The sequence below is a fragment of the Typha latifolia genome, chromosome 2 (assembly GCF_019914945.1).
Source record: "Typha latifolia isolate L0001 chromosome 2, TyphaL0001v2, whole genome shotgun sequence".
NCBI lineage: Eukaryota > Viridiplantae > Streptophyta > Magnoliopsida > Poales > Typhaceae > Typha > Typha latifolia.
In genome coordinates this window covers 10,607,436-10,628,338 of record NC_133087.1, presented here as the reverse complement: position 1 = coordinate 10,628,338, position 20,903 = coordinate 10,607,436, and the positions used below count along the sequence as shown (strand labels likewise).

Sequence of the window (20,903 nt, the reverse complement as noted above, 5' to 3'; positions counted from 1 at the left end):
ACATCAAAGAAAACAATCATCACATTTACTGTAAGGAAAAATAGGAATTATTATAGTTACAATTTTGACATATATAAATTTATACCCAGAGATTAATTTATTTAAAGCAACTTCCTTTGAAAGAACTCTCAATCAACTCAATCCTGCAATGTTGTTTCTTATTATTTCCAATGTACACTTTACATCCAAATGAATGTGTTTTGCAATACCCCGGGAATTCTATTTTCAGACATATTCATTTCAGATTTCAGGACTTGACGATTTCTCATTTGAAAACAATAAGTGGAAGTTAAGGTAGATGCCATCTCGGCTATCTTGAAGCTGTGTATTCATCTTTGAGCATTCTTAGCCATGTAGTGGTGATCTTTGGGTTTGCAAAAGTAATTTAGGAATCTCAAGATGCCTATTGAAGTCGAGGTTTTCATATTGCTAGTAACAAAAGGCAACCTACAAAGTTGCGAAGCTTTAGATAGGAAAGGTCTTGTTCCATCAGGCTGTATTCTCTCTGTGAAGCTGTTGATCTCCTTGAGAATTAAGTTTAATAATTTTTCATGGATGGAAAAATTCTTCTGTATTTGGTTTTGTGGAAAATTTGAAAAAAAAAAAAAGTAACAAGATTTTCTCCATTTCAAGAATACTTCAATTTCTCGATTAGTTTCAGATATTAAGCTGCAGTGCATTGAAAAGGGACTCTTTCTAGACTCCCAATGATCAATTGTTGTTTATTGAAGAAGTATCTCTGTCAAGTTAACAAACTTGATTAATTGTTGTTTGTTGAGATTCCATAGTTTTTTTTTTTTTTTTTTTGAGAAATGTCTGAAGACTTTTAGTTTGCATTTCAAAAACTTGTTACATCCAGACATATCGGTGGATCAGTCCATACTATAGAGTTATAATTTTGAGTAGCTAGACTGGCTAACCTATGAGCCAACTCATTGTTAGTCCGGCTCATGAAACAAAAACATTAGGGCAAACAGAAATCCACTTTTTGCATTCAAGTAGTAGGGGATTAATAGACCAATCCACTTGATCCTCCCACTCGTTAACTGCTTTCACCACTTTCAGCGCATCACTAAAAACCCAACCATTCTCTCCTCATGGCGAGCAGGGAGTTAGGTCCATTTTAGGCTGCTGGTGGTTGGTGCACACACCACTTCTCCTTGCCTTCTCAAGCACTAAGATGAGTGAACACTCTTACTCTCTATGGACCAACTCATTCCGAGCTTTCCAAATCTCCCACATTATCCTGAAGGCATATGCAAGCAAACCTCTTGGCAGCTTGGTAGCCATAGAGTTGATCCACTTGTCCACTTGATCTGGCACGTTGGCAGCACGGAGACCTAGATCACTAGCAAACCAAACTACTCGAGCGAATTCACACCCAAGTAGAAAATTGTCTACACCCTCGGGAGCTGCAGGACAGATTGGGTAGCAGGCCTCTATGATGCGAACCGAGTCAGATTAGATCACATCAAAGGGAGATTAGGCTCAATGGATTGAGTCTAATTATCTTATTTGGTTTATTTGATTTAGTTAGAGTCTTAATAGGTTATGATTTTATTTAATTAGCTAAATTCAACTCTGCGTAATTTCGGAAAAATATTCGCATAATATTCTACAAATATCCAAATAATATCAAACTAGTTGGATAAGGTCGGTAACCTCTAGATCTACAAATTTGATATTCATGACTTCACCAGATTCGGAATCTATCCATGACAAAATGAAAGCTTAATCCGAGAAGATAAGAAAAACTAGTTTAGTTTGTTTGCTAGGATTCGTTAGAGTTGTTTAATTTAGTTGATGAGTATTGGAATTGGCTTTGGCCTTTATCTCCTCCTCTACTTGTCTAGCCATTGATGCCCTCTCCCACCTCCTTTCTTCCACCGCCCAAGACTTTGGTTGGTCTCTTCCAACTTCTAACCTCCCTCTTCTACAATAATTGTTCCCCCTTCACACCAAAAACTAAACCTAACATCAATCTAGCCATTGGAGGGCTATCAAGCTGGGATCTAATTGACCTTCGACCACTATTTGGTCGATATCTTAAGATCTAACAATCCAAATTCCGTGATCTTAGATTCATTAGAAAATTCTCTCCAAGAGCAACAATAGTTCCAAAATTCAGGAGGATCCATTGGTTAGATTGTTCGCATATTCTCTTTGAAGTTACGTGCTTCATTGGAAATGGTTCTGGACTCAATGAAGCACATAACTTCAAGTGGAGGCCTTATTTGATGGTAGGCAATTCATCATCCGAACCGATCAAAAAAGCTTTCCAACGAATCTAATTTTAGGTGAATCAGACGGTGAGATCTGGAGATATCTTCAGATAAGGGAGTCTGATCTGCAAGATTCAGACCAAAAGGTGATTTTGGATCCAAGGATGGAAGGAAACGATTCTGGACTCAATGAAGTTACATAACTTCAAGTGGAGACCTTATTTGATGGTAGGCGATTCATCATCCGAACCGATCAATAAAGCTTTCCAACGAATCTAATTTTAGGTGAATCAGACGACGAGATCTGGAGATATCTTCGGATAAGTGGGCGAACATTAGGGAGTCTAATCTGCAAGATTCAGACCAAAAGGTGATTTTGGATACGAAGATGGAGGCATGGAATCCTAGGTGGAATATGGAGGTGGTAAGCCGAAAGTAATGGGTGGCACCAACAAGGAAGGTGATGGGGGAAGGATTATGGATGGTGGAAAGGGTTAGGGCGAAGGTAGAGAAATTTGAAGAAGGGGGAGGAGTGCGCCGCCCCCTAAGGGACTAGGGTGAGTGGCTGGTCGAGGGAGGCTAGAGGCGGTAGAGCCATAGGAAGAGGGAATGAGAGAGAAGGAGAGGAAGAAGATTAGGGCAAAAATTTAATTCATTGATCATCCCCTTTTTGGTTGCCATCCACACCTTAAGAGGCTAACTAAACAAGTCAAAAATGATAATTATTAACTCCAGAAATAATAGATTTCCACCGTCCAAGTTTGAATGGGGTCGAACGCATTTGAATGCACAAATTGCGTTCTTTATCGATGCGATGCAAGGGTTCGAATGGGGTCAAGTGCGTTCGAGTGCACAATTCTCGTTCTTTGTATTTGTGAACGCCTACAGGCGTTCGAAAGCGCGTTCAAATGCAGAAATCTTGTTTTTCTCTAAATAAAATACTAACATAATAAGAAGGGGGAAAGGGTTAGGAGGAAGGTAGAGAAATTTGAAGATGGGGGAGGAGTGGGCCTCCCCTAAGGGACTAGGGTGAGTGGCCGATCGAGGGAGGCTAGAGGCGGTAGAGCCATAGAATGAGGGAATGAGAGAGAAGGAGAGGAAGAAGATTAGGGCAAAAACTCAATTCATTGATCATCCTTGATACGATTCGGATTTCACCGATGTCATCTCGAGCATGGATTCACTTCAGGAGTGTCTTTGTTTCTTGTTTTAATGTTTAATTTCTAAGAAAATAAGTTTTTTGTAAGTCGCGTTCGAACGCGGGTAGAGTGCATTCGAACGTGGTTATGAATGTGGTTGTGAGAGTGTACTTTGTGCGTTCGAACGCCCCGTTCGAACACACTATGAATGCCTACATCGCATTCGCAAATCTAGAGAAGTGGCAAACAGGCGCGTTCGGTCGCGCGTTCGAACGCCTGCATTGCGTTCGCAAATCCAGAGAAGAGCGAACTCGATGTGTTCGAACGCGGTCAGGCGCGTTCGAACAAGGTCGGCGAAATTGTATTGTTTAGGGTTCATTTTGAGTTGTTTGAGTTGGCCTCTAAAAGGGATGTGGATGGCAACCACAAGTCATTATTGATTATTGAAGAACTGAGTTTTGCCTTGCCTCCTCCATCTTTTTTGCTCTCGTTCTCTCAATCCCCGACAACGCCGCTTCTAACCTCCCTCAACTGGCCAATCACCCTAGACTCTTAGGGGCGGTTCTCTTTTCCCCTTCTTCCAATCTATCCAACACTTGCCCTAACCCTTCCATCAACCATAACTTTTCCATCACCACTTTTCACCGGTGCCACCCCACAAATGCCGGTCCACCTCCAACCACCATCATCCTAGGATCTCGTGCCTCCATCCACAGATCCTAAACATACCACTCTGACGTTCGTCCACTAATCGGACGACATCTCGAGATTCCCACATCCGATTCGCCTAAAACTTGATTTGTTGGAAAACTCTTTTTTGAGGCTACAACAATCCAATGGCGGCATTTTTCGGGATCTTATTTCAAAGTTCCGTGCCAGATCCAGTCCAGATTAGAGAATTGGAAGAGATCGAACCTTAGCCTAAGGGGAGATCGTATCAAGTTTGGTATCAGAGCCACCGTTCCTCGGACAAACGCTTCCTATGATGACCACTAGAGCCATGGCTACACGGCGAGAAGATGACGAAGAGATTCTCCCAATAGAGAAGGGGGAAACGGTTGCGGGGACTTCCACCCGCGGAACCACCCGATCTAATCGGAATACAGAAGAACCTAGTGTTAAAGCCGTGTTGGGGTCTCTTTCTGAACAAATGGCCATCAACAACCAGATGATGATGGAGATGATGCGAGAATTATGAGCGACAAGGGAAGCCGTGGCGAACAGGAACGCACCATCGACCCCACGACGCGAGTCCACCCCCATGAACCCACGGCCACCGGTTCAGCCTTTGCAAGCACAAGAGCCACTGCTGCCACCACCCTTTGGGCAGAGGCAGGCAAGGAGGGGTACACCAGGCCCCGTAGCAGGTGAACCCATTCGACGAGCGAACCACTATAGAGACCACCTTGGAGATCAAGATCCGTGGGCGGGTCAATACGATCCGGAACCACGGTGAGTTAATTAAAACCAAAGGGGGGATCATCAACCCTTCATGGTGCATCCTCCTCTGGTTAGACAAGGACTTGGAGATGATCCAAAACGAGACAACGGCATCCGTGGACAAATCGTGCGTCTCGAATTTCCCAAGTTCAAAGGTGGCTATCCGATCGATTGGTTGTATAGGGTAGAGCGATTCTTCGCATACCAAGGTACGGTGGAAGAATACAAGGTGACGCTTGCGAGCTTCCACCTTAAGGATGCGGCGCTTCATTGGTTTCGAGCAGCCAATGCCATTGAGGCTATCGAAACATGGGATGACTTTTGCACCGATATCACACGGCGATTTGGAGCGTCGGGGTATGAAGACTTTGATGCTCTCCCCTCAAAGACGGTGCAAAAGACCACGGTTGGGGCATACTAAGAAGAATTTGAGAGGATAGGTAGCCGATTTCATCCACCATGGACGGATCAGCAACTTCGCAGTACCCAGCACCACTTTTCACCGGTGCCACCCCACAAACGCCGGTCGACCTCCAACCACCATCATCCTAGGATCTCGTGCCTCCATCCATGGATCCTAAATAGACTACCCTGATGTTTGTCCACTAATTGGACGACATCTCGAGATCCCCACATCCGATTCACCTAAAACTTGATTTGTTGGAAAGCTATTTTCTGGGGCTACAACATATCCAAATTTCACATCGATCCGACTGCGTTATTTTTCAGGATCTTATTTCAAATTTTCATACCAGATCTAGTCTAGATCAGAGAATTGGAAGAGATTGAACCTTAGCCTAAGGGGAGATCATATCAATCCCATTTTTGGTTGCCATCCACACCTTAAGAGACTAACCAAACAAGTTTAAAATAACAATTATGAACCCTAGAAATAATGGATTTCCACGTCCACGTTTGAACGGGGTCGAACACATTCGAATGCACAAATTGTGTTCTTTGTCAATGCGACGCAAGCATTCGAACCGGGTCAAGCGCGTTCGAATGCATAATTCTCGTTCTCTGTATTTGTGAACACCTACAGGCATTCAAACACACCCACCTACATTCAAATGCAACCTATAGAATATCTTACTTTTCTCTGAATAAAACACTAACATAATAAGAAAAGACACCCGTAAGGTGTAGCCATGCTTGAGACAATATCAGTGAAGTCCAAATCGTATCACAACGATAGAAGAGACTGCATTAATGCAGTTTTCACTATCGATGATCACCTTGCAATCTTTTGTCCCACATTTAATATAAGTGTGGAATATTGCATTCTTTTACCAATCATCAATCTCCCAATGTTGCGTCAAAGCGCAACAAATAACACCAACAGTATGGTCTTCATAACTATGGTCGTTGACGCTATCTTGGACGTCATTGAGGTCAGACTCATAAACTTGCTCATCGAGCTTCCATTATAGTTTCATCATGTTCCCCAAGGTAAAAGGCATTTCGAGGGCAGTTCAAGGCTACATTGATACGATCACGCCTCTGGCTATGGAGCTCTGATACCAGCTTGATACGATCACGCCTCTGGCTATGGAGCTCTGATACTAGCTTGATACGATCTCGCCGTTTTGGTGAAGGGTCGATCTCTTCGAATTCTTAGATCTGGACTGATCCTGCACGGAACTTTGAAATAAGATCCCGAAATATGACGCCGTTGGATCAATGTGAAATTTTGGTTGTAACCCTAGAGAAGAGCTTTCCAACAAATCAAGTTTTAGGCAAATCGGAGTTGTGGATCTCGAGATATTGTCCGTTTAGTGGACGAACATCAGGATGCTCTATTTTGGATTCGTGGATGGAGGCACGAGATCCTAGGTAATGATGGATGGTGGAGGACCGGCGTTAATGGGGTGGCACCGGTGAAAAAGTGGTGGTGGATGGGTTATGGTTGATGGAAAGGTTAGGGCAAGTGCTGGATAGATTGGAAGAATGGGGAGGATAGGGCCACTCCTAAGGGACTAGGGTGATTGGCCGATCGAGAGAGATTAGAAGCGGCGTCGCCGGGGATTGAGGGAACGGGAGCAAAGAAGATGAAGGAGGCAAGGCAAACTCAATTCTCAATAATCAATAATCAATTTGGTTGCCTACCACATCCTTTTATAGGCTAACCAACAACTCAAATTAACCCTAAAAACACAATTTTCGTCGACCGCGTTCGAACTCGCCCGACCGCGTTCGAACGCACCGAGTTCGCTCTTCTAGATTTGCGAACACGATGCAGGCGTTCGAACGCGCAATCGAACGCGCCTGTCGGCATTTGCGAACGCGATGCAGGCGTTCAAAGTGCGTTCGAACGCACAGTACATTCTCTTCACCACGTTCACAACCCCGTTCACAAACCGCGTTCGAACTCACTCCACCTGCGTTCGAACGCGACTTACAAAAAACTTATTTTAATGGAAATTAAACACTAAAACATGAAATAAAAACACTCCTAAAGTGAATCCATGCTCGAGACGATGTCGGTGAAGTCCGAATCGTATCAATCCACCACGCTTCTGCAACCTTGTCCTCAAGGTTTGAAGTTTGGAAAGCGATCCATGATATCTGACTCTAGCTCCCAGGTAGACTCGTTAGTAGATTTGCCCAGCCACTCAATTAGCACTTCAGTCTCTAATCTGATCCCATGGCGTCTTCTCCTGCGGCCTAATACTCGGACCGGTTCAGTGGGGCCATCCTCCTCCATTAGTTCGGGTAAGGCCGAACCCACCACATGGTTAGGCCCGATCTGGGCCTTCAATGTGATACATGGAAGACCGGATGTATCCTGGTTCCTTCGGTAGGTCCAACCGGTAAGCTCTGGACCGATTCGTTGTAGCACTCGGTACGGACCGTAGTACTTGTAACCCAACTTTTGGTTCAAAATTGGTCTCAATGTGGATTGTTGATACGGTTGAGCTCGAACGAACACCAATTGAACCACCTCAAATTCTCGCTCACGTCGGCCTTTGTCATGAGTTTGCTTCATGCGGTTTTGGGCTGTGGCTAGGTGAGTCTTGAGCAGTCTCAATGTTTCATCTCGATCAGCAAGCTCCAAGTCAAGCTCGGTCCTATCCGCCGCCGCGAGTCTATCATAGGCAAGCAAGACAGGGGGAGTGCGCCCATAAACCGCCTCAAAGGGGTCATGCCGATGCTAGAGTGATGAGCAATATTGTATGACCACTCAACCCATGGAAAGAATTTGACCCAATCCTTTGGTCGATCAACCACAAAGCATCGCAAGTATTGCTCCAGTCCGCGATTCACCACCTCGGTTTGGCCATCCGTCTCGGGGTGATAAGCTGAACTCAGGTTGATTTGAGTTCCTTGCAATCTGAAGAACTCGGACTCACTGATGAAGATGCGATCCCGGTCTGACACGATCGTCCTAGGCATCCCATGCAAGCGTGCCACTTCCCGAACAAAAATTTCAGCAACCCTTTTTGCTGAAAACGGGTGAGACAATGTTATGAAATGAGCATATTTGCTCAGTCTATCCACCACAACAAACACCATCGATTGTCCCCGAACCTCCGGCAGCCCCTCAATGAAGTCCATGGAGATATCCTCCTAAATACGCTCTGGTATAGGTAGTGGTTGTAGCAGCCCGCTAGGCTTGAGTGCCTCCGATTTGACTCGTTGGCAGGTTTGACATTCACGCACATACTTCTTCACGTCCGTCTTCATTCTTTGTCCATATACGCTTTGGGCCAGCCGCTTGTAGGTACGTAATACCCCTTCATGCCCTGCTATAGGAGTATCATGGAAGTGTGCCATCAATAGTCTCCGTAGCTCTTCGTTCCGGGGTACCTTGATTCGCCCGCACTCTAGTACTAACCCATCGCGCTCCTCGTGCTCGGGGTGGCTTGAGGGGTTCTCTCTCAACTCCTCCATGAGTTGGACCAGCTCACTATCTTCTGCACTAGCTCTCCGCAGATCTGAGAAGAAAGGAAAGGTGGGCGCCGAGAAAGAAGCGAGCTCCCTTGCGACCCCTTCATTTGGAAGTTCAAGTAGCGGTTGGCTTCCATCTAGCAGCACCCTTCTTCCATTCCTCCGAAATGTCAATGTGAGGTTTGAGAAATCAAATGTTACGGGCCCCAAGCTTTGAAGGCATTGAGTCCCCAAAATAATATCGACACCTTGCAAGGCCAACGGATAAAGGTCCAATGTGAAAGTTTGGCCTTGCACCTTCAATTCCACACCTCCACAAATAAAATCTGCTCGCAATGTGGTGCCATCTCCGATCGTCACATCGAACCCTTCCATGGGTTCCGACTCGAGCCCAATCTTCCTAAGGAGCCTCTTGTCAATGAAGTTGTGGGTGGACCCGGTGTCAATCAAGATTCTCACTGTGGTTTTCTTGACTACCCCGTTCACCCGCAAGGTCTTTGGCGTAGCTGTCCCCGAATAGGCGTGGAGGGAGATTTCGGCTATCCTGTCCTCCACGGGTTGCTCCTCAGCTTCTTCTCCTTGATGTCCAGCCACATCTGCACCTTCAGCTGCAAACTCGTCTTCCGCTTCCTCCAATCCATCGATTAGCATCACCGATCCCATCGGTTTACCGCAGCGATGCCCGGGTACAAACTTCTCATCGCAACGGAAGCATAGGCCCTTGGCTCTTCTTTCTTCTACTTGGGCTGGTGTGAGTGCTCGTCCCGGACCTCTTGGTGCATACTTCACATCTTGGGATGGCTTCAAGGGTGCTCGAGGAGTTACCACTATAGCAGCAACCCTTGGTACTTCGATATTATTTCCCGCCACTATGTTTGGTTGAGCTTGATTGCGTCTTCCTTGGCTCATCCAACTCTATTTCAAGTGTATCTTCATGGCCCTATGTTTGTCTTCCATAAGCACCGCATCTTCGAAGGCCTCCTTTAAGGTTCTAGGCCTTAAAGCCCTCACATTGGCTTGTATGTCACCCCGCAGCCCGGAGATGAAGGTGCTGCGAAGTTGCTGATCCGTCCATGGTGGATGACATCGGCTACTAATCCTCTCAAATTCTTCTTGGTATGACCCAACCGTGGTCTTTTGCACCGTCTTTAAGAGGAGAGCATCAAAGTCTTCATATCCCGATGCTCCAAATCGTCGTGTGATATCGACACAAAATTCAGCCCAAGTTTCGATAGCCTCAGTGGCATTAGCTGCTCGAAACCAATGAAGCGCCGCATCCTCAAGGTGGAAGCTCGCAAGCGTCACCTTGTACTCTTCCGCCGTTCCTTGGTATGCAAAGAATTGCTCCGCCCTATACAACCAATCGATCGGGTCGCCACCTTTGAACTTGGGGAATTCAAGACGCACGACTTGTCCACGAATGCCATTCTCTCGTTCCGGATCATGTCCTTGTCTAACCGGGGGAGGATGCACCATGAAGGGTTGATGATCCCTCCTTCGGTTTTGATTAACTTGTTGTGGTTCCGGATCGTATTGACCCGCCCACGGATCTTGATCTCCAAGGCGGTCTCCATAGTGGTTCACTCGTCGGATGGGTTCACCTACAACTGGACCTGGTGTAACCATCCTTGCTTGCCTCTGCCCAAAGGGCGGTGGTAGCAGCGGCTCTTGTGGTTGCAAAGGCTGAACCGGTGGCGGTGGGTTCAAGGGGGTGGACTCGCGTTGTGGGGTCGATGGTGCTTTCTCGTTCGCCATTGCTTCCCTTGTCGCCCGTAGTTCCCGCATCATCTCCATCATCATCTGGTTGTTGATGGCCATTTGCTCTAAAAGAGACCCCAACACGGCTTGAACGCTAGGTTCTTCCGTATTCTGATTAGATCGGGCGGTTCCACAGGTGGAAGTCCCTGCAATCGTTTCTCCCTCCTCTATTGGGAGAATCTCTTCTTCATCATCTCGCCGTGCAGCCATGGATCTAGTTGTCATCATTGGAAGCGCTTGTCCGAGGAATGGTGGCTCTGATACCAGATTGATACGATCACGCCTCTGGCTATGGAGCTCTGATACCAGCTTGATACGATAACGCCTCTGGCTATGGAGCTCTGATACTAGCTTGATACGATCTCGCCGTTTTGGTGAAGGGTCGATCTCTTTGAATTCTCAGATCTGGACTGATCTTGCACGGAACTTTGAAATAAGATCCCGAAATATGCCGCCGTTGGATCTAAAAAATAGCTTTCCAACAAATCAAGTTTCAGGCAAATCGGAGTTGTGGATCTCGAGATATCGTCCGTTTAGTGGACGAACATCAGGATGCTCTATTTTGGATTCGTGGATGGAGGCACGAGATCCTAGGTAATGATGGTTGGTGAAGGACCGACGTTAATGGGGTGGCACCGGTGAAAAAGTGGTGGTGAATGGGTTATGGTTGATGGAAAGGTTAGGGCAAGTGCTGGATAGATTGGAAGAAGGGGGAGGAGAGGGCCACTCCTAAGGGACTAGGGTGATTGGCCGGTCGAGAGAGATTAGAAGCGGCGTCGCCGGGGATTGAGGGAACGGGAGCGAAGAAGACGAAGGAGGTAAGGCAAACTCAATTCTCAATAATCAATAATCAATTTGGTTGCCTACCACATCCTTTTATAGGCTAACCAACAACTCAAATTAACCCTAAAAACACAATTTTCGTCGACCGCGTTCGAACGCACCGAGTTCGCTCTTCTGGATTTGCGAACGTGATGCAGGCATTCGAACGCGCAATCGAACGCGCCTGTCGATATTTGCGAACGCGATGCAGGCGTTCACAGTTCGTTCGAACGCACCGCGTTCGAACGCATAGTACATTCTCTTCACCACGTTCACAACCCCGTTCACAAACCGCGTTCGAACTCACTCCACCCGCATTCGAACGTGACTTACAAAAAACTTATTTTAATGGAAATTAAACACTAAAACATGAAATAAAAACACTCCTAAAGTGAATCCATGCTCAAGACGACGTCGGTGAAGTCCGAATCGTATCATGCATCACCAACATTTCTATATTTGTAACATCAACAGGGTTCATTGAAAGGTGCAGTTTCATGGAGGAGTCCTTTTCCTTTGTTAAGTTGGACAGGCGCGACAATTTAGGTAGTTTTGAAAAGTATCGTTGTTGTTTGAGTTTTTACACCAGCAGGTGCGTAATTGGGAGGTGCGTGCCCAATTGGTCGCCTAGGTAAATGATGCCTACTAATCATCTCATAATTTAACACAGTCTAAGCCTGATCCAAGGATGTAACCTTCTAGAAAACTAACTCTCTCCTCGTTAAGGCCACGCCTAAAATGACTTGGCGTCATCCTCTCATCCTCCATTACATTACAACCTCAACATATACTCCTCAAATTGGGAGACATAATCACTCACAAACATATTTCCTTATCTAAAATTATTCCATTGATCTAAAAGTCACCAAGATAAGAGTGTGGCAAGTACTTTTGTTTTAATTTTTCTTTCATTTCATGTCAATGAATGATTGAAGGTTGATTTCGTTGCACTAAGATGGGCAAATCTAACTCTTCGGTTTTCTAACACATCATACCACTAAAAAAAGTGGTACATCTCACGAAGCTAGTTAGTAAACACAACAGAATCTAAATGACCATCAAAAGTAGGGGCATCAACCTTAATGTTCTTTATAAGTTTATCTTTGTAGTTTTGAAATTCTCTAAAGGTAGCATTACCTCTAAAGCTTATGTTAGTGAAGATCAAATGCATCTTCATGATAATTTTGCCTAGGGGAGTTCTCTTTCATGACCTCTCTCATGGTGAGGATAGTATGGGGCCTGTTGATGGGTGTCGATATTAGGAGCGGCATGCCTGACACTCGTGTTGGATACAAAATTATTCTCAGTCTTGTTCTCATTGTGTTCACAACCCATCTCAATAACCTCAAGATAGGCATTCAAGTCATCCAATCTAGTCGGAATATTTTCAATGGACTCTCATAAAAATCTATAAAAATCTTCCATAGCATTGGGTTCCATAACATACTAAGATGGTGTGCTAGAGATTACCCTACCACTATGAAGGTTCATGCAATGTGTCTATTTTACTGAGGGAATAAATATAATAAATGAATAATGAGATGCAAATTAGGAGATCATAGCAAACAATAATAGAGTAATAGAAAGAATAATCAACAACTATTTGTGAAGTTTTCGATAAAAGCCAGTCAGATTTAGCAAAAAGTTGTAAACCAGTAGTACACACTCCCAAGATCAAGATGGTGACTTTAGATATGTCAAGATTTTCCCTCTAACCTAGCTAGTTTTATTATTGATATTAATTGTTTTGGTTTGAATAAGTAATATCAGTAGGTATGCAATAGCAAGCTCAAGCATTTCTGTTAATGAAACAAATATAAGATTATGATCCACACTAAAAGAAAGCTAGTTGCTATTTAAAGATTAACAAATAACACTAAAGAAATGATGGATATTATCGAATTTTGCAAATCCATTAAAAGGTGGCAGCAGCTCGACGGCAGTAGTGGTTCTAGTGGTGGCAGTGGCAGTGGCTATGGTAGCGGCAGCAGCAGCATTGGCAATGGTGGCTGTAGTGGCTGCAATGTTGCAATTGCCCTCGAGGAAGATGAATGTAGATCTGAGTTGCTATTCTTGACAAAACTTAATGTAAAAATTTCAAAAGCAATAGGTATCAATCCAACTGTTGAAATGACATGAGATTTTGATATATTGTTTCTCTAAAAGTTAGAAATCCAATGCAACTAGAATTTCATCGATCAGGTTGGTAGATCAAAAGATATGGAGAAAATAATGGCCAAAAGTCAGGAGATGACGGGATGGATGTGGATGATGGAAGTTGATGATGTAGTTAGGGTTATGGGAGATGATGGTGGCTTTGGTCGATGGATTAGTATCTTAAACAAGATGTGGGGGGAGAAGAGAGCTTCTAGGTATGGCTGGTTGCTAGAGTGAGAAGGAAGAAGCGATAGAGGATTAATCATGGCTGTAGAAGGAAGCTCGGGGTGGATACCGAGAAGGAGGAAGAAGAAAGGAGAAGGTTGGCTCAAGCCTAGATGCAAAACAAAAGTTTCAATAATCACTAATCCTAAGGTGGCTGCTTTTCTACATATTTGGAGGCTAGCCAATTGTCCAAAACCCTAAACAAAGCCTAATACGAATCAACTTAACTGACATACATTCGAACGTCGTTCGACCTTGTTCAAATAGCTAAAAATAGGGTTCTATATGTGTGAACGCTATGTAGGCATTCGAATGCACTTCAATCGCATTCGAATGGCCAAAAATAGTGCTCTATATGTGCGAACAGTGTGTAGGCATTCGAATGCCCTTCGATCGCGTTCAAATGCACCCTCTATAAGTTGTTTTATTTTTTCAAAATAAAATTGGAAAATGATCCAGTTCGAAGTGGGTTGGTCATGTCCAATTTGTATCTTAATCAAGAACTACAACACTACAGGTGTCGTGGCTGCGGTGACAGTAGCATCGCAAGCGGCACCAGCAGCAGTGGTAGGAGGAAAGGCGACAACGGCGGTGGTGAAGGCCACAAGAGGTTGTGGCAATAGTAGAGGCAATGATGGCGGCGGTAAAGGCTGCAAGAGGTTATGGCTCTAAGAGGTTGCGGCACCGGTAATAAAGGCAGCAACAATGGTAGCTGCAATGGAGGTCGAAGAGCATGACAGGGTGGGAGGGCTGAGGAAGAAGATCTATTATTGATGGTGGCAAGCTGCAGCGTCGACTATGGATATCGACAGCATCATCGAATGGAGCATTAATAGTAAAGGTGACGATAGAAGGTGGAGCGGTGCCGTCGAAAGGTGAAAGCTGTGGGGAGGACTATCAGCATCGGGGTTAGCAGTGGGGGAGAGGCGGTGTGGAAGTAAGTGGAGGATGGTACAGGTTTGGGGAAGGGGAAGGGAGATTGGAGGAAGAAGATGTGGATTTGGGTGTTGTATTGATGAGTTAATTGGGTTTGGGTTATTGGGTTGATGGTTTAAGGGGTTTTGGGTTATTGGATTGAGTTAGGTTTTAGTTTAAGTGATGGTGGAGATGTTTGGGCTAGTGGGCTTAGAGATCGTAAGTGGGCTTTAGATTTACGGGTTTGGTTTAAGCTAATGGATTTGGGTTTAAAAAGTTTTATTGAGTTGATGGGTTAATTGGTTAATGGCTTTAGGCTTTGAGTTTGATTTGGAGAGAAGAAGTGTATTTCAGAATTTTAAGAAAAAGGTAATTTAAAATTTCAAAAGGTTAGAAAGTTTAGTAAATTTAGGAAGTTAGGATAAGAGAGATACTAACCTCAAAATTGAGGACACTAATTGAGGTAAATAAGGAAAATAAATATCCTCTAAATCAGAATTTAGTGATTTCGAAATTTCGAAATTTTGAAATTCGCAACAAGAGAAATAAAAGGGAAATAATAAACTGAATTTTGGAAAAAAATTATTTATTTTTTAACAGATGTTCTCTGTTCTTTTATTTTTTAATTGATCTACAACCGAAAGAGAAGATGATTTATTGAATAAAACTTACTCTTGATGATCTAACTTCGCATAAAGATTTAGCGATGAAATGTAAAAGAATAAGTAGAAAAAGTAACCAAATCTGGGGAATCCACCAATCAGGGTGTCGGAATCTACCGACATTAAAATCTACTAACACTTAATATGTGATAACTCTCAAATATTCATTAACCAATAAAAGAAGATTATAAACAGAGCAACTCCAACTGAGCTCCAAATTCTAAATTTGGAGCCCGGTTGAGCTCCAATGGGGCTCTAAAACTAGGTCCAAATTTGGAGCTAGCGAGCCCCACCATGAAAATGGAGTCCGGCTCTATTTGTCATTTCAATATTTTGAAATACCAAATTTGCCCAATAATTATTACATTCAATAATTTTAATTTCATTTGTATCATTTATTAAATAATTTAGTTAGTTAAACTGAGTATATAATTAGTTTTACTAATCGATTTTTAACAAAAATAATACCATTGGAAATGTCTCATCAAGACCTTTAAAATGAGTCTAATATTAAATTATTTTTGAGTTAATTTAAATTTTAAATTTTTTTATTATTTATAAAAATAAGTCTAATAAATTATTTGTCCTAAAATATAATTACTCAAAATTATTCCCATTATAAATATTAAATATTAAAATACATTAGATATGAAATGCATTAAACATGAAATACATTAAAAATGAAACCGGAACCGAAACTGGTGGTTACGGAACCAGAACAAGTGGCTACGGAGATGACTTACTAGAATATTAAACATCTATTATTTTTATTATGTTTGGTTAATTTTTATTTATTTTATATAATGTAATTTTGATATTTTTAGTTACTGACATGTAATACTAATTTCGATGTTTATTTCGTGTAATGTAATTTCGATATGTTTAATTAAAAAATTAATAATTTAAAATTACTTTTGAAACTATTAAATATTAGTCTTATTTTAAAGATATAAATGAGAGTTTTCTAACCATATATTTTTTATTAAAAAATAATAACGCTAAGATGACCTATTAAGTAATTTAAAATAGTTAATATAATAATATATATTATATTATTATTTTAATATATATGGAGCCCGGTGCGTTGGAGTGCACCGGGCTCTTGCTCCATTTTTGGCTCCATATTTGGAGCCTTTGGGCTCCAAATATAGAGCCACGATTGGAGATGCTCAACTCCAACCGGGCTCCAAATTCTAAATTTGGAGCCAGGTTGAGCTCCGATGGGGCTCTAAAACTAGCTCCAAATTTGGAGCTAGGAATAGTGAGGCTTCAAATTTGGAGCCCCACCATGAAAATGGAGCCCGACTCCATTTGTCATTTCAACCTTTTGAAAATACCAAAATTACCTAATAATTATTATATTCAATAATTTTAATTTCATTTATATCCTTTATTAAATAATTTAGTTAGCTAAATTGAGTATATAATTAGTTTTACTAATCAGTTTTTAACAAAAATAATACCATTGGAAAGGTCTCATCGAGACCTATAAAATGAGTCTAATATTAAATTATTTTTGAGTTAATTTAAATTTTAAATTTTTTATTTTTTTATAAAAATGAGTCTAATAAATTATTTGTCCTAAAATATAATTACTCAAAATTATTCTCAATGTAAATATTAAATATTAAAATTGAAGATCCGAATGAACGTGCTTTCTTTCAAAGAAAAAGATAAAAAATTTGTAGAAGAAGCAATATTAATTTTCAAGTAGGAGATTCATCGCAAGAAGGTGGATAAGTTAAGAAAGAGAAGGTGGTTACGGAACTGGGACCCGGTGGCTACGAGATGACTTACTAGAATATTAAACATCTATTATTTTTATTATGTTTGGTTAATTTCTCCTTATTTTATATAATGTAATTTTTTTATGTAATGTAATTTTGATATTTTTAGTTAATGATATGTAATGCTTATTTCGATGTTTATTTCGTGTAATGTAATTTCGATGTGTTTAATTAACAAGTTAGTAATTTAAAATTACTTCTGAAACTATTAAATATTAGTCTTATTTTTAAGATCTCGATGAGAGTTTTCTAACCATATATTTTTTATTAAAAAATAATAATGCTAAGATGACATATTAAGTAATTTAATATATATAGAGCCCTATGCGTTGGAGTGCACCGGGCTCTTGCTCTATTTTTGGCTTCATATTTAGAACCTTTGGAGCCACGGTTGGAGATGAAGCAAAACAAAAGATAAAATGACAAAAATAGCTTTATAAAACTAGACAGAACTCTCGTTAAGCTATTGGGCCATAAGTACGGCTCTCTTATGTCTACGAGAATAAACGTGACAAATAGTAGTGTCTACACCCGTTATGGTTTAAGAAGAAAAGTTTGCACTCATTTAGACAACAATTAACACGATAACCAAAGTAACTCCATTGAGAAAATATTATACATGTGGTAAAGGTTGCAAATGATAAGATTGCACAACACCTATCTCTTTCGTGCAATTTTTAAATGCAATATTAACAACAAGATGTACATTTTCTACAAAAAGGAAAAAGGTCATAAAGAATCAAAAAATAAATGTACGCCTCTTTTGCTCGCAAAGCTCACTCAACTTACGCTAGCAATCAGGGCGGCCAATTTCTACTCGATTTTTTTTTTTTTTTGGTACATAAACTCTTTAAACTGTTCTGCAGATGGCTTTCTATTGCTTGTCTACAAGTTGTAGATAATTCCAGATCTTCCAAGTTGCTTAACCTGTCATGTGGTACATTTGACCCCATTGAGTTAAAGCACCAAATGCACTTTGCAATTGTAGGTGATTCTCAAATTCTTCAAAGACTTCCAGTGGGTGATCCACTGCCACAACTTCATTATTGTCATGCCATGGTAGTGAAGCTGGCACACCTGGCAGCTCTGATTCATCTGAAAATATGGACAGGAGTTAGAACCATTAATAGACCAAAACATTTTGATACATTACGAATTGTGACCGTGTCTGGTTTACTAACTTTGGAGCAGGGGAATGCTTGGATTGAAACCTCCATCTACCTCTTCTAACTGATGCCACTGTTGGTATGCCTCTTGGACCAGCTTCAGCACCCAATTCTGCACGAAACAATATAAGAATTGTGTCAAAGATTTCTTTACCAGAATGGTAGACAGAATTAGAAATGAATGTTAGAACCACTCACTTGCTGAGTTGCACCGAGATCCTGCATTGTACACGGAACACCGTTGATTATAATCTTTACAACTTTGCAGATTGAGTTCAACAGAAGGGTGCACTGCGGTACACGGTGAACGTAAAGTTTGTCGCCTAAATTGCAAGTCTTTGCATGCTCAATTGTTCCCTCCCACATTTTGTCTGACATCCCTTGTCCCAGTATCTAGTTTGAGAAAGATCGAGACGTTAAATAGTATTACAATTGACTTGTCGTGGAAAACTTCTATACTTAATGAGATTAATGCGCTTACCAAACGAAGGTAATCCTGATTTACTGCCCACAGCTTCAGGAAGTCCTGAACAGTGCTGATGTTGTGATCTGATAACCTCTTGTGGAAAGTTCCATCCTTTCCAATCCTCTCCAATCGCCATACCTCATCGCTCAGAGAGGGTGGATAATGCTTCTTGTACACTGTACAGGAGTTTCATGCTAATTGAGTTAAAATCTTCAAATTGTTATATAAAAGAAACTTCTATTAGCACATGAATTTGGTTTCTCAAGTTTGTTTAATGGATTGTAAGGAAGTTTCTGCTGGTTTGACGTCGCTGTGGAAAATTTAGTTGGATTTCTACTGAATTTAGTAACATTATGCAAATAAATGATGTGTACTTACATTCTCCGCGGTGATCTTTAACCATGAAAGGATCAGTTATGGCTTCTTTGATCCTAGGACCATCATAGCTCCCAGGCAAAATTCTTGCTCCTATCCTAAAATTTCGACTTCTTATCCAACTTGAATTATCCGTAAACATGAGCTCAGGAAGGGAAGCTCTTCCATCTCGTAGTGTGACGTTAACTTCTCCGGTGAGCAGAGGTCGTTTCCCCACCCTTTCCTTCACTATGCTTCTTTGGAACTCAGAGTTAGTCCAATCATCGCGACTATTGGACGGAAAATCTCCATCTAGAACTACGATTTCGACTCTTATCGGTGATGGTAGTGAGGACGGAGAGCATTCACCAGTGTGTGCATTAACAAGGAGGATTTGAAGTGGATTGGCCTCTGCATCTTCTACCTTATTGCCAGAGAAGATTGGGGGTGCAGGCATATTCTTGAAAACTAGCTTTAAGCTAGATGACTCAATTGCTTCAATAGGTATTAGTGGAGGCCTGCAAAAGATATATTTATATGTTACCCTGTTACATTATACATCAAATCGCGATGAAAATATGAAATTCGATAGTAAATTAGAAGATGTTTAGGCTCTCACCTCTCAATCAAACGTGGAGAGTGAACTAATCCGCGCTGCACTTCCTCTTGCACCTATTAAATCATTAAGTCGTTGTCAAATACTAAAAAGGAACGCAGTTGAACTTATAAGCATCCACTTTAAAAGACTATCTATGACGTACCACTCTACGGAGCATTGGCTCCAAGGCCGCAAAAAAATTCTGCAGAGATTTCCTCATGACTGCTTCTCTGATTACCCTGTCAAAAAGAAGTAATAAGTATCGCTACGTTGTAAAACAATATCCATCCAAGAAGGTATTACAAGGATCAAATACTAACGTTGAGAAAGACGGTAGTCGTCGCACCCGCTTGTCTTCTGGCTTCTCTGGGTCCTGATCAAATTCTTCATGAAGCCTTTTAGCTGCCATGGTTTATAATTCGAAGGAGGACAGAGGAATTATAGGAAGAGGTTTAGGTGAGAGGAGTTGAAGAGGATTTCAGGAGAGTTTGAATTACAGAAGGGAATGCAGAGAAGCTCATTCTTATATAACAGCCGCAATGGGGACCCTACAAGTTGAGGTTTAAGAAAGTACTAAGAAATAGCTAGGAAGGTGAAGGGAAGGAAGGATGCTTTGTTTTTCCAAACCAGGGTGGTTCAAAAACTTTAATGTCATGCTCTCAAACGGTCAACTGCTCACCCTCTCTCTCTCTCTCTCTCTCTCTCTCTCTCTCTCTCTCTCTCTCAAAATATTATTTATTATATAAATAAGGTTTTTGTTATCTCTCTCTCTGTCTCTTTTTTTCTTTTGACTTTGAGCACCACCGAGTAAGATTACTTGCCTAGCATCTCGTCCTCTTTCCAATAACTTCTACATATATTCAGTAGTATAAACTAGGAGAGGCGACATATAATTTAATAATTATATGCTATTGTTCTGACAAAAAAGATGACACTTTAAGAAAAATGTAATGATAAATACAATTTTTTGTATCTTCTTTTTGTGACATTTATGATGAATAGGAGCAGAACACTCGTGGGCTAGCAAACATAACAAGAGTCGTCTATAGAGTCAACTGGTTCTTGTTCGAAGGACATAAGATTCAAATCCCACATAATAGGACCAGAGAAATGATAGCTTGACAGATTGCTGGCCTCCTTACTTTTATATCATGTTCACAGTTAAACTTGAAATTGCCTTTTGATATCACTATATTAAAACGTCAAGATTGAATATTTTCCTCCATCTTTGTGGTAGAATTCATCCGAAATGCTACGTGTTGAAGTAATGCTATTGCTAGGAAATCATGAAATCTAAAGTTTTA

General features: G+C 41.6%; 1 protein-coding gene across 2 annotated transcripts; it reads right to left on the bottom strand.

Moving 5' to 3' along the window:
- Positions 1-17,591: 17,591 nt before the first annotated feature.
- Positions 17,592-20,103, bottom strand: LOC140782057 (protein SAR DEFICIENT 1-like). 2 transcript variants are annotated; one of them, XM_073128409.1, is made up of 8 exons: positions 19,920-20,103; positions 19,763-19,838; positions 19,621-19,673; positions 19,026-19,519; positions 18,663-18,823; positions 18,380-18,574; positions 18,197-18,293; positions 17,592-18,110 (listed from the first exon to the last, which is right to left on the bottom strand). In XM_073128409.1, exons 1-8 carry the CDS (start codon positions 20,006-20,008, stop codon positions 17,938-17,940), a joined length of 1,338 nt encoding a protein of 445 aa, XP_072984510.1. In that variant the 5' UTR covers positions 20,009-20,103; the 3' UTR covers positions 17,592-17,937. The 2 variants fall into 2 exon arrangements, with proteins under 2 accessions (XP_072984510.1, XP_072984511.1); XM_073128410.1 differs by having other exon boundaries at positions 19,946-20,094.
- Between the last annotated feature and the right edge of the window lie 800 nt (positions 20,104-20,903).

Coding starts and splice junctions, on each gene's coding strand:
- LOC140782057 (XM_073128409.1), bottom strand. CDS start 20,008: ATGGCAGCTAAAAGGCTTCATGAAGAATTTGATCAGGACCCAGAGAAG. Junction 19,674..19,762: donor AGCCAATGCTCCGTAGAGTG/GTACGTCATAGA, acceptor ATGATTTAATAG/GTGCAAGAGGAAGTGCAGCG. Junction 18,575..18,662: donor ATCAGGATTACCTTCGTTTG/GTAAGCGCATTA, acceptor TTCTCAAACTAG/ATACTGGGACAAGGGATGTC.